This window comes from Ailuropoda melanoleuca, chromosome 10, assembly GCF_002007445.2.
Source record: "Ailuropoda melanoleuca isolate Jingjing chromosome 10, ASM200744v2, whole genome shotgun sequence".
Classification (NCBI taxonomy): domain Eukaryota; kingdom Metazoa; phylum Chordata; class Mammalia; order Carnivora; family Ursidae; genus Ailuropoda; species Ailuropoda melanoleuca.
Genome location: NC_048227.1, coordinates 19,542,116 through 19,553,712, shown reverse-complemented (window position 1 = coordinate 19,553,712; position 11,597 = coordinate 19,542,116). Strand labels below are relative to the sequence as shown.

Genomic DNA, 11,597 nt, shown 5'->3' with positions numbered 1-11,597 from the left:
TTTCTATCTCTATGACTCTTACTGCTCCAGGGACCTCGTATCAGTGGAATCATTCAGTATTTGTCCTTTGTGACTTAGCCCACCAGTTTTGCAATCGTAAAATCAATGTGACCCTGGGAAACATAACTTTCCTGAATTCCCACTTCCCCATGTATAACATGCTATAATAATAGTACCCACCTTACAGGGTTGCTGTGAGGTTTAAATGAAACACTACATAGAAGGGACTTAGCCCAGTGCCTGGCAGGTAGAAGGCATGTAGAAATTGCTCAATAAATATACATATATAAACATAAACCTATGTTCTTAATTAGTAGATGCTGATGTTGTGCTGATCATGTGTCTGGCACTGTCGTAAGCTCTTAGTTATATTAACTCATTCAAACCACACCACGACCCCACGTTGCTGGTATTGTTACTACCAGCCACACTTCACAGGAGAATACCGAGGAGCAGAAAGTTTCCACGGCCAGGTGAGGGCAGAGTTGGGACTGAGATCCAGGTAGCCTGTTTCCAAAGCCCGCAGGCTATCCCATGGCGCACGGTTTCGCCTCAGCTGCCCCTGACTGTCAGGGGATGGTCATCCATCCACACACTCAGTCCTGGATCAGGCTTTGAGGGTGCGTGAGTGTGGTTGTTGAGATACGAGGAAATGTTTGAGGGAATCCATGGAAAAATCACTGAAGACGAGTTCGCCCTTATTTCCCATGCGCGGTCCCAACCCTTGGGTCCCTCCGCTGGGCCCTCCCATCTCCTGCCGGGGAAGCCCTGGAGTGCATTCCAGGTGACGCAACTAAGCCTGTGCCTTTTCCCCTCATTGGCAGAAAGCTCAGCAATCCTTGGCCATCCCCTGCCCTGCCCAGTTGAGATAAAAAAAAAAAATGTTTCCTCTTCTGGGCCCCAGGGCCACCTCCCACCGCGCTTTACTGCTTTCCTGGCACCCTTGGGGAGCTGCTGCAGACCTTTAAAAGAGCCACAGCCTGAAGCAGGATCAGCAGCCCCGGTCCGGGAAATAAGAGTCCAGGAGAGCAGGTGCAGGTTTCCCAGCCAGCTCAGGCTCGAGCACATTCCAGGTCACTTTGCCCTGATGTCTGCAGAGGTGAGCCACCTGTCCATGCAAGGGGTTGCTGAGAATCCATTCAAGCCTGGTTCACTGGGGACTTCTTTCTGGGCTCTCCTCCCACCCGTGCCCACTCTCCCCTTTTCCTACCGCAGGCAGCTATGTCTATGTGCGACCCTGAATTGGGCAGTGGCAAGGCAAAGGAGCCAAGCATGGGGGGCAGGTGCCGTGGGTCCTGGTATGAGCAGTTCCTGCAGCCCTGTCTGGTGGAACTGCTGGGCTCTACCCTCTTCATCTTCATCGGCTGCCTGTCGGTCATCGAGAATGGGACGGACACGGGGCTGCTGCAGCCGGCCTTGGCGCACGGGCTGGCCCTGGCCCTCATCATCGCCACACTGGGGAATATCAGGTGAGACCAGCTCCGAGCTATCAGTCTGGGCTAACCTGGGCAGCCGGGGGCAGGGAGCGAGGCTATCGGCAGGGACCCTGGGCGCGTCCTCAGGGTTCCAAGAACACTGTAGATAGGAGTGTGCACTGGGGAGTCAGACTGCCTGAGTTCAAATCCTACCTCTGCAGCTTATGAGGTCTGTGGCTTTGGGTAAGTCCCTCTCCAAACCCCAAACAACAGGGGAAAAAGAGAAGTTTTTTGACATTATTTTTTCTCAAGCCCACACATACTCAAAATGCTAGCTAAGTGCCAGGCACTCTTCTAAGCATTTTCTACATGGGAACTCAGTGAATCCTCACAACAACCCCTTGGGGGTAGTTGCTATTATTATCCCCATTTTCCTGGTGTAACTGCGAAAGACCATGTGACTTGTCCAAGGTTCCCTGGTCAGTAAGTGGCAGAGCTGGGAGGCAAGCTCCAGGGGGCAGCCTGGGAATTACATGACAGAAAGAGCTTAGCCCACACCAAGCGCTTGGTCACTGTGTGGTTGACATTTGGAGAGTTTTTCCTCCAGCCTGGGGAAAAGCAGAGTGCAGCTACTCGGGAGCTCTTTTTCAGGGCTCGGGTAAGGGGAGGCGGGGATACCTCTCTCTGTCTACTAATCTGGAGTCGGGGGTCTCTCTGACTGGTGGCTGCATCTCTCAAGGGCTGGAGCTCTAAGTGAGTCTGGAAGGAGTAGAGGGGTGGTCACCCACCAGTTCTTCCTCTGGGCACTGTGGGATCTGGCTGTAGGGCAGGACGGGGCTGCTCTCCTCTCCCCGGCTCTCCCCGACATCTCTTGCCCCACCACCCAGCACCTCAGGGAAAATGGGTAGGATGTGGTGCCTGTTTTCTACTTGGGCAAGGTCCTTGACTCAGGCGCTGCAAGGCCAGCCTGGGGGGCCGGCTGGGACACATTCTCTTGGGGGCCAGCCCAGACCTTGGTCTCAAGCCTTCCTTCTGCTTTTGTGACAGTGGTGGACACTTCAACCCTGCGGTGTCCCTGGCAGCCACGCTGATTGGAGGCTTCAACCTGGTGATGCTCCTTCCCTACTGGATCTCCCAGCTGTGCGGGGGGCTGCTCGGGGCTGCCTTGGCCAAGGTGGGTGATCCCCATGGGGGCTGGGCTGGTGGAATGTGGTGAGGGCAGTGGGGAGTTGGAGGTGCCCAGCTCTTTTCCTGTGGGATTTTCCTCCAGCAGGATTGGGTGGGTCCTTTTCTCCCGGGAAGGGGGCCTTTGGTTTTCTCCAAGCACACCCTGTCCTGTCCATGTCTGGACACAGTCCTTCCCTGGACAGAGCAGGATGCAGAATTTGGGGCTTGAAGTTTCTCTTCCTGAGACCATTTCTGACTTTGGAATGGCTTTGGATAATATTTCTAGTGTGTTTTCATTCGTTCGTTCATTCATTTATTCATTCATTCATTCACCTGTTCATTCAGTCTACAAACTAAGGGTTACTCTCCTTGAGAAACTCCTGGACTAACTTCTCTGAGTGTTCTCCAGGTTGCCTGACTTTTATTTTATTTTATTTTTTTTTAAAGATTTTTTTATTTATTTATGTGACAGAGACAGAGATAGAGACAGCCAGCGAGAGAGGGAACACAAGCAGGGGGAGTGGGAGAGGAAGAAGCAGGCTCATAGCGGAGGAGCCTGATATGGGGCTCGATCCCACAACACCAGGATCACGCCCTGAGCTGAAGGCAGACGCTTAACCACTGTGCCACCCAGGCGCCCCTCAGGTTGCCTGACTTTAAACGGAATCCCTCTACCTGTGACGGGAGATAATATTCAGTTTATGTCTGGAAACTTCCTCCCACCAGGACGGCTAGCTCCTCCTCCCCGCCACAGAAGGGTTATAGCTTCACACATAACTCCATGGATGGACTGCTTTCCTCCATCCTTTGCTTCCTTCCTCCCTCTTTCCCTTCTCTCTTTTTCTTTTTTCCCTGTTACTGTTAAGTCTCAGTCCAACCAGGGGCCCTTCAAGATGTAGGCCTTGTGGGCATGTGTGTTGGAGGGTGGGGGGGAAGGGGTGCCTGTCAGCCTGGCTGGGGTTTGGTCTGTAGCTCCAAGCAACCGCCCGTTGCAGATTTGGTCTCGAGTCCCACTTTGCTCTCTCCCTTGCCCTGGTCTCCCCATGTCCCCCTCTGAGACCATGCTCCCCTGTGTGCAGAATGGGGGCTGGACCTTCCCACTCTGATCCTCCGTGGAGAGCAGCTCCCAGGTCTCCCTCAGGCCGGGCCACCTGCAAACCTGCCCCACACAGTAGCGAGAAGTGCAGGGCAGAAGCTCTGCTCATCGAGCACAGCCCTTCCTGTGAAGCAGTTTTAGCACCTTGTCTCGTTAAATCTCGTTAAATCTCCCTGTCACAAGAAGCCACAGTCAGTTCTTAGAGGACACTCGCTGCCTGAGCTGGGAGCTCTGATTATCAGTGCCCCCATTTTATGCAGAAGGAAACATGGGCACAGGGAAGTGTCATTGGTCCAAGTTCAGCTGCACTGGTAAGCAGCAGAGTCCAGATTTCGGTCCAGGGTCCTTGCTCTGCAGTCTTCCCTCTCCAGGTGCCGGGATGACCCCTGAGGCTCATTTCCTGTGAAGCTAATGGGGCTTCAGTGTCAGGGTTCCCTCACCCCTTCCAAGGGGCCTGACGGGGGGCTGGCAGTGGGTTCATCTGGCTGTAGGTGTTTGCAAAGTTTGTTGAGTAAGGTACTTTTGTATTCTTTTTCTCAAAGACAGTCATCTAGTTACATAAGCTTTGGGCCCACAACACCTGCGGCCGCTGCTGGGTGATCCCATTTTACAGATGAGCAAAAGGAGGCTCAGAGAAGCCCAGTGGCTCTCACTAAGCCACACAGTAAAAACCGGAGCGGATTGGACAGAACCCGTCGCTGCTCTAACGGTTGGGGGCATGCGCTTCGAGGCCCCCTCCCCTCAGCTCCCAGCCTTCTCCCTGCCCCCACTGTGAGGCTGAATCGCTTCTCTCCGCAGGCAGTGAGTCCTGAAGAGAGGTTCTGGAACGCATCTGGGGCGGCCTTTGCGACAGTCCAGGAGCCGGGGCAGGTGGTAGGGGCGGTGGTGGCGGAGCTCATCCTGACGACACTACTGATACTGGTCGTGTGCATGGGCGCCATCAACGAGAGGACGCAGGGCCCTCTGGCTCCGTTCTCCATTGGCTTTGCTGTCACCGTGGACATCCTGGCGGGGTGAGTAGTGGGCTGCAGGGCCCAGTCCTGGGCCAGCCTTTGGCCCTGGAGGAGGTCAGGTCTGCAGAGCTTACCTGAGAGTCACAGACTCGGTTGCTAACAGGGGCCACGGAGGTGATGCAGACCAAGGAAGCGGGCGGGCATTCGCAGACAACAGGGAGCGGTGGGGACTGGGGTATCTAAGGAGCCACCACCGTTCACCTCTAGTAAGCTATTGCTGTGAGGGAACGTGGGCCTTCAGTGACCCTTCCCCCGTCGTTCCAGGGAAGTTGGAAACCTACCTTCTCATGTGAAGTTTTCCATTTTCTGTAGTGTCAATAGAACATTTCTGTAGGCGTGTTTGTTCAGCCAGTGGGCAGCCAGGCTTTCGCCTGAGACTCAAACAGAGCTTCCATACCCATCGACTCATTTAGATTGAGCCCCCCGGGGGCCTCGGGAAGGGGTTAAGGAGACAAGGTTGGGTCAGGGATTATTTCCCCCATTTTATATATGAGGAGCTCAGAGAGGACACAATGGACAGTGCCAAATTAAGGGACAGATGTGGGACAAGAGCCAAAATCTCCCGGTAAAGGGGACGAGCCAGCCCTTTCCTAATGTCCACCTCCTTCCTTCCTCTAGGACACAGAACAGAGTGTAGCCTTTCCTGGCTCTGCCGCTCACTTCCGTCATCCTTCTGTTGGGGAGTGGGAGTGGCGGGGGTGGGGCGGGAGTGTGTATTAAGCTGCAGTGATGCTTTGCTGTCCCCTGGTGGTTATTGGTTCACTTGCAAGCTGATTGACTAGCCCTTTCAACTTCGGCTGCTGAACATGGGATCCGGTGAGACCTGTGGGACCCCAGCTTGCAGGAAAGGGGCAAGGATACAGACACCAGAACTAGAGAGGTGCTCCTGGAGAACAACCCCCGCCCCCGTAGGAGACTCTGGGCCCCAAGCTTGTGGCACAAGGACCTCAACTGGGTTAGCTAGATGAAGCACTTGTACGTGAAATACACGAGTCACAGGCTCCTAAATGCATGATCTCATTCAGTTCTGACAGCAACCTATGAGGTGGGTCCTTCGACCTCAACCAAAACACAGAAGGGTTCAATAAAGATCACACAGCTAGAAATAGCCGGGCTGGGTTTTGAATCCAGGCCAGCTCGACTCCAAATTTCACATAGCTGATGACGGCTTTTTCAAGGCTTCAGGGACCTGTTTCCATCTTCTCTGCCTGTCATCACTGAACACTCTCTGCTGGTCATTCTTCTAGACATGTGTGTGGGGAGTGACAGACAAGCCTTTCACTTCCTGGTGCTAATAGCCTCTTCACCTGTGCCTTCTGTGGGATCCCCCAGAGCCCCACCATATGCTGGCTTTTAAGGTGCTGTGGGACCTAGGCCTAGTTGGGAAAATGAACTTGACGTGATTTGGGGCCTGGCTGGGATCCTGGTGACCATGTGACTGGGTGTTTGCAGGGGTGCCGTGTCTGGAGCCTGCATGAATCCTGCCCGGGCCTTTGGACCTGCCGTGGTGGCCAACCACTGGGCCTTCCATTGGATCTACTGGCTGGGCCCGCTGCTGGCCAGCCTGCTTGTGGGAATGCTCATCAGGTAGGAGTGTGCCCCAAGGTCACTGGCCCCCCTGATGGGCACCTGGTGATGGTTTCCAGAGCATCCAGGGCTAGAATCCCACTTGGGGGTGAGAAAGGGAAGAGGGAGGCTTCTTCAGAAGCAAACAGTATGGCTCCGGGACCTTTGGTTGTAACGGACAGAAATCCATCTCAACACAATTTATGTCACAAGGGAGAATTTACTGGCTCACAGAATTGAAAAGTTCACAGGTAGTCACCAGCTTTAAGTGGCTGCTCAAGTGATGTCTTTAGGCCTTGGTCTTTCCCATGGGCTCTGCTCTCCTGTGAGCAGGCCTCATACTCTGAGAGGCTCTCCAGGAGAGGCCGAGGTGCTCAGCAGAAATTCTAGGTTTATATCTCAGCAGCTTAACAATTCCAAAGGAACTAGTACAAGGGCTCCTGCAAAAGTCCGGGGTCGGATGTTCACTGGTTTGGACTGGGCCGGCTTGGGGGTCAGGCACACTTACTATGTCTGGAGTCGGGGCAGATCAGCCTTCCTTGCACAACCATGCACACCAAGAGTGGGGGAGGAGTGGTTCCTCACAGGGGTGTCATACAACTCCAGGGGGCCCTATCCACAGAGAAAACCATGTACATGGTGCCCCCCAGGGCATGTCTGCTAGTGCATGCCATTCACATGAAGTACAATGTAAACAGTGCTCCCTGGCATCGTGCACTGGGTGATAAGGTTGATATTAGAAGAAGGATCATATCTGCTTGGCTGTTTCTCCCTGAATTCTCCTCTTGTGAGCCTCCAAGGTCTGTAAGGTCCCGTATTTTCTGCTCCTGGTCATATGGGGATTAGGGTCTGGATCTGGTACAAGTTGGACCTACCTCCCCAGTCTGGGAGAGCGCAGTCTCTGGGCTGGGCTGGTGTAAAGTGTCTGCTGTCATGGCCCATCTGCAGTCCTGGCTTAGTCTGATAATTCTCTGTTGCTTTCGGAATGGCAGAGATGAGCATCTTCAGGGAAAGAGTTGGAACACAAACAGGAAGGAGTTTCTCCCTTTCCCCAAGAGGATTTGGCTATTGAGGCAGGAAAGGCTCAAGAAAGCATCTCCCTGGAGAGTTCTTGGCCTGGAGACCTTTGATGAAGGGCTGGGTCTCTCCCCTCAGAGGCCTGGAGACCTCACTGGGTCATCTTTTCTGTAGGCTCTTCATTGGAGATGGGAAAACCCGCCTAATACTAAAGGGACGGTAACACTGAGCCATTGGTGCTCCTGCGGCCCAGGTGGCCTCTGCGGACCCCTGGGGGTTATAGACAGGCCCACTTCCTGCATTTCCTACTGGGGCAGAGGCCCAGAGAAGCCACCCACCTGCTTCCCCCGACATGCACCTGGCCTCCCAGATGACACTTTGCTGCCAAGTTCTGAGGATGCTCTAGGTTCTCCGAATTCCTTCCTGCTCATCAGAGACCTCAGCCTGGGGAGCATGTTGCCAGCCCCGCCCGGCACCGCACAACAGAGGGGTTTTCTTGACCAGGGAAGCTCCCAGGAGCAGAAGAGCAGTTGGAAGAGGCAGCTGTTTACATGAGTTCATTTCCCCCATCCCTCTTCCTTTCTCCTTCTCCTGGTCCCTGACTCCTCTGTTACAGAAGGGACTTCTGTGCTCTGTTTCCTTGCTTCCTGAGCTGCCAATCTAGCTTTGCAATAAATAGTCCAGTATTTCCTTTGGTGTGGACTTGCTTTTCATTTCAGAAATGAGCACTGCTGGGAGGAGCAAAAGTCCAGATTGGGCCTGAGCTGTCTAGAGTCCAGTTAGTTGGGGCCTGGCTTAGAGTCCAGTGCCAAGGTAGGTACTTAGAATGCAGGCCACCCCAGAGCCTGTCTCCCACTCAGCCAGCCCCATCTTGGAGCTCTGCCGGGAGCTCAGAGTTGATCTCTGGTCACAGACTGGAAGGTCCTGCTGAAAAGCCCAACACAGAGCCCGGGGCCTGTTAGTGCCCAGTACTACCTAGGACATGGACCAGCCCACTCCAGGCACTCTGCTGGAGGTGAGGGCGGGTGTGGGGGCAGGCCAGAGTGGCAAGGATCTCCCGAGGAAATTGATAATGTGGCATAACATGGGCAAAGACAGTGTCTTTGGATGCAAGACACGAATATCATGAAAAAGGAAGGATTTTTCAAAAGGAGGAAAATGCTCACTAGAGAAAATCACCAGTATGCTTCAAGGCTGCCTGGTGAGAAAACAGACACGTTACATGCCCAAACAGCCAGAGCAGTTTTTGAAGGAAAAAAGAATAACAAATAATAATAATGATAACAGCAACAAACCTAAAAAAGAAAGACAAAGGGAGGAAATAATATGAAAAAAACAGAAACAAGCAAATTAGAACACTTACAAAGAGTGAAAGGTATTAAAAATTACTGTTTCATTTGGCTAAATAATGAAATTTAGTAAGTAAAACTTACACACATATACATGTGTGTGCACACACGTGTACAGCTAACACGGATTATTTGTTATGTGCTTGGCGCTATGCAGAATGCTTTATACGCACTATTTCATTTATTCCCCACACGACCCTCTGAGGCAGCACAGTGGGTTGAATAGTGTCCCCCAACCTCCATGTCTACCTGGAACCTCAGAATGTGACCGTATGTAGAAATAAGGTTTTGGCAATGTAATTAAGGTAAGGCTCAATCAAGGTGAGATCATGCCGGGTTAGGGCGGGCCCGATATCCAGTGGGAGTCCTTAGAAGAGACAGAGAAGGACACAGAGAAACGCAGAGAAGGCATGCGGAGGAAGGATGGGGCAGAGACTGGAGTCACAGTGCCACATGCCGGGACCAGGAGTCCCCAAGAGCTAGGAGCAAGGAAGGTTATTCCCCTACAGTCTTGGAGAGAGCGTGGTCTTGCTGACGTCCTGATTTCCAACTTGTGGCCTCGTAGCTGTGAGAGAACAAATTTCTGTTGTTTTAAGTCACGCAGTTTGGGGTAATTTGCGCAGCAGCCCCTGGAAAGTAACAGACAGGTACTTTGACCCTTCTCGTCTTCCAGAGGAACAGATGGGAGGTCAAAGAGATGATGTTTCCCATCCCCCAGCTGCGTTCCTTTTAGTTCTTAAACACAAAAACATTCATTTTCCTCCCTTAAAGTCTAATCGATGTAATCAGTTTATAGGAATTGAAAATTTGTAGCCCTTAAACATTTGTTTTTCCCTTAGAGATTTTAAGTCTCTCATCCAATTCCCAGACCTGAGTCAGTTCACAGACCTAAATGTCTGTGAGGGAACGGAGGCCAGGTAACCTGGGACAACGCTGATAGAACACGGCACGTGAGTGTTCGAGCTGTCATCTTCGCTTCCTCCCCAAAGGCTGTGGCCATTTACTCACGGAAAACCTCGAATGTTTCCAGGGGCTCTTTGACATGGACCGGGCAGGACTCTGGGCACTGCTGAGGCCGGCTGCACAGAGCGGGGGCTTGTAAAGCCCGGGCAAGAGAGACACGCAATCTCCCCCACCCTCAGGTGAGGCTCTCTAAACCCATCCTGCAGTTCTTCCTACGGGGCCTGCCAGTGTAGCTGGAAATACATCCTCGCCAAGTGGCCAAATCTCCACTTGACTCTGACCTGCGGAGTTGACACTGTTAAGGGAACAAGGGGGAAACGGAAGCCACTGGGACTCTTTGAGCGAAACAGTAAATTCAAAACCACGCTGTCTCTTTGGGGGAAATTGTCGAGACTTGTTCAAACCACCAGGAAAGGCTGTGTGGGGTAGGGGGGCTTACCCAGAACACACGAACTCTGTACACCCGGGGTGAACTCCACCCTGGAATTAGAGCCGTTACTGGGGACAGTGCTGGAGACAGCTCTCCAAAGGCTGCTGCACGCGACAGCTGGGGACTCACGAAGGGTCCCAAGAGGTGTGGTGAGAGCAGAGAGCTGGGATCACACTGAGACTCTCTTTACAGAACTACTGGGATCTGCTTTTATGACCTCTTAGGTAAGTTTTTTCCCTTAATAGAACACCTCCAAATTATGGCAAAAACCACGGGAGTCATTTATTTTCAACATTTATTTCACATACAAGTTTTCAAGAAGACATCTAAGTGAACGTGAATACAAAACAATGAAGAGACATACATTTATACCTGGAATGCACTCAGAGGCCAAGGCTAACAGTCACACAAACTGCTCACACATGCCTTGCGTTTGGGGCTTCCCCAGCTCCTTCCTAGCGGAGTCTCGTCCGTCACTGGGCACCAGACCTCACCTGTGGGCTTTCTTCACTGCAGCTCCCTGCCATCGGCTACCAAGGAGCTCCAGGGGCTGCCTGCTGGTGAACATGAGTGATGTGTCCTGTCTCCTCACTGCGCAAGCTCCCGGGCTGCTCACGGCCTCCCTCTTCCTAAAGTATGAAGTGGCTTCAGTGTGGCCTGGATGCTTCCTGCCGTGGTGGGCCGGGCTGGCTACCTGGTCTTATAACCTCTTCCTCATCTACACCATGCCCTGCAGTCTCACTAAACATCAGAGCCAGAGCAGTCTTGGCAATCCAGTTCAACGTCTCTCCGGATAAGGAACAATGGCCCAGAGAGGCTGAGGTTTGTCCAACAACACTCAGCAAGTGATAGCGACAAGACTGAAACGTGTCCCTTTTGGCTTCTGGTCTAAAGATCGCTCCCCCAGGGCAGGCCACCCTGAGAGGTTTAAGCATATGTGTGAAGTTTCCTTCTTTAACGAAGATTTATGAACAAGTTAGGTTGTATGTGTAATAAAATCACCGGGAGGGGCTGGAGGTATTTGTGGGGGTAACAAAGCAAGTGTAGGCAGGGAATACAAGCCAGTTTCCAAAGTGCCTTGGATAAGATGTCAGAGAATAAAATGTCCAGTTGTTCATACTGTTTTTAAAAAATAGGATCTGGGATAATTTTCAAAGAAATCAGATAGGATTAAACAAATAGAGGTTTTAGGTAGTTGGCTGAGGTGGCTTATATGTTTTGTTGAGCTTTCCAGCATCCAGAACAAAGACAAAAAAGCAGTAAGTTATAAAAATCACAGTGTTAGTAATCGTTAGTTATTTTTTTCCTGTTTAGGATCAGAGCTTTCCCTCGTACCGAGACCCAGAAAAAAACCTTTTCCTACGGATCTTCATGAAGGCAATGATATGTGATATAAAAGATACATTATTTATTTTGACTTTCACGCTCTAGTTGAGAAAAGACAAGATGCAAGTCGTCTTGGTCTAAGATGGTGGGCAGGATCTTCTGTTTCTTCAGCACAGAGACAGAGTTCATGAAGACAACTTAACCCACGTCCGAACAGCCCATTTACCACTAGGAACACAGGCAGGGGAACCTGGG

The 11,597-nt window shown here is 52.0% G+C and overlaps 1 protein-coding gene across 2 annotated transcripts; it reads left to right on the top strand.

Moving 5' to 3' along the window:
- The first annotated feature begins 938 nt into the window (after window positions 1-938).
- Window positions 939-10,667, top strand: AQP8 (aquaporin 8). 2 transcript variants are annotated; one of them, XR_004628445.1, is made up of 7 exons: window positions 939-1,099; window positions 1,216-1,469; window positions 2,463-2,589; window positions 4,477-4,691; window positions 6,144-6,278; window positions 9,654-9,765; window positions 10,533-10,667. XR_004628445.1 is itself a non-coding variant. In XM_019792681.2 (6 exons), the coding sequence occupies exons 1-6, from the start codon at window positions 1,088-1,090 to the stop codon at window positions 7,495-7,497; spliced, it is 792 nt and encodes a 263-aa protein (XP_019648240.1). In that variant the 5' UTR covers window positions 939-1,087; the 3' UTR covers window positions 7,498-7,964. The 2 variants fall into 2 exon arrangements, 1 of the variants encoding a protein (XP_019648240.1); XM_019792681.2 differs by lacking the exons at window positions 9,654-9,765; window positions 10,533-10,667 and adding an exon at window positions 7,449-7,964.
- Window positions 10,668-11,597: the final 930 nt, after the last annotated feature.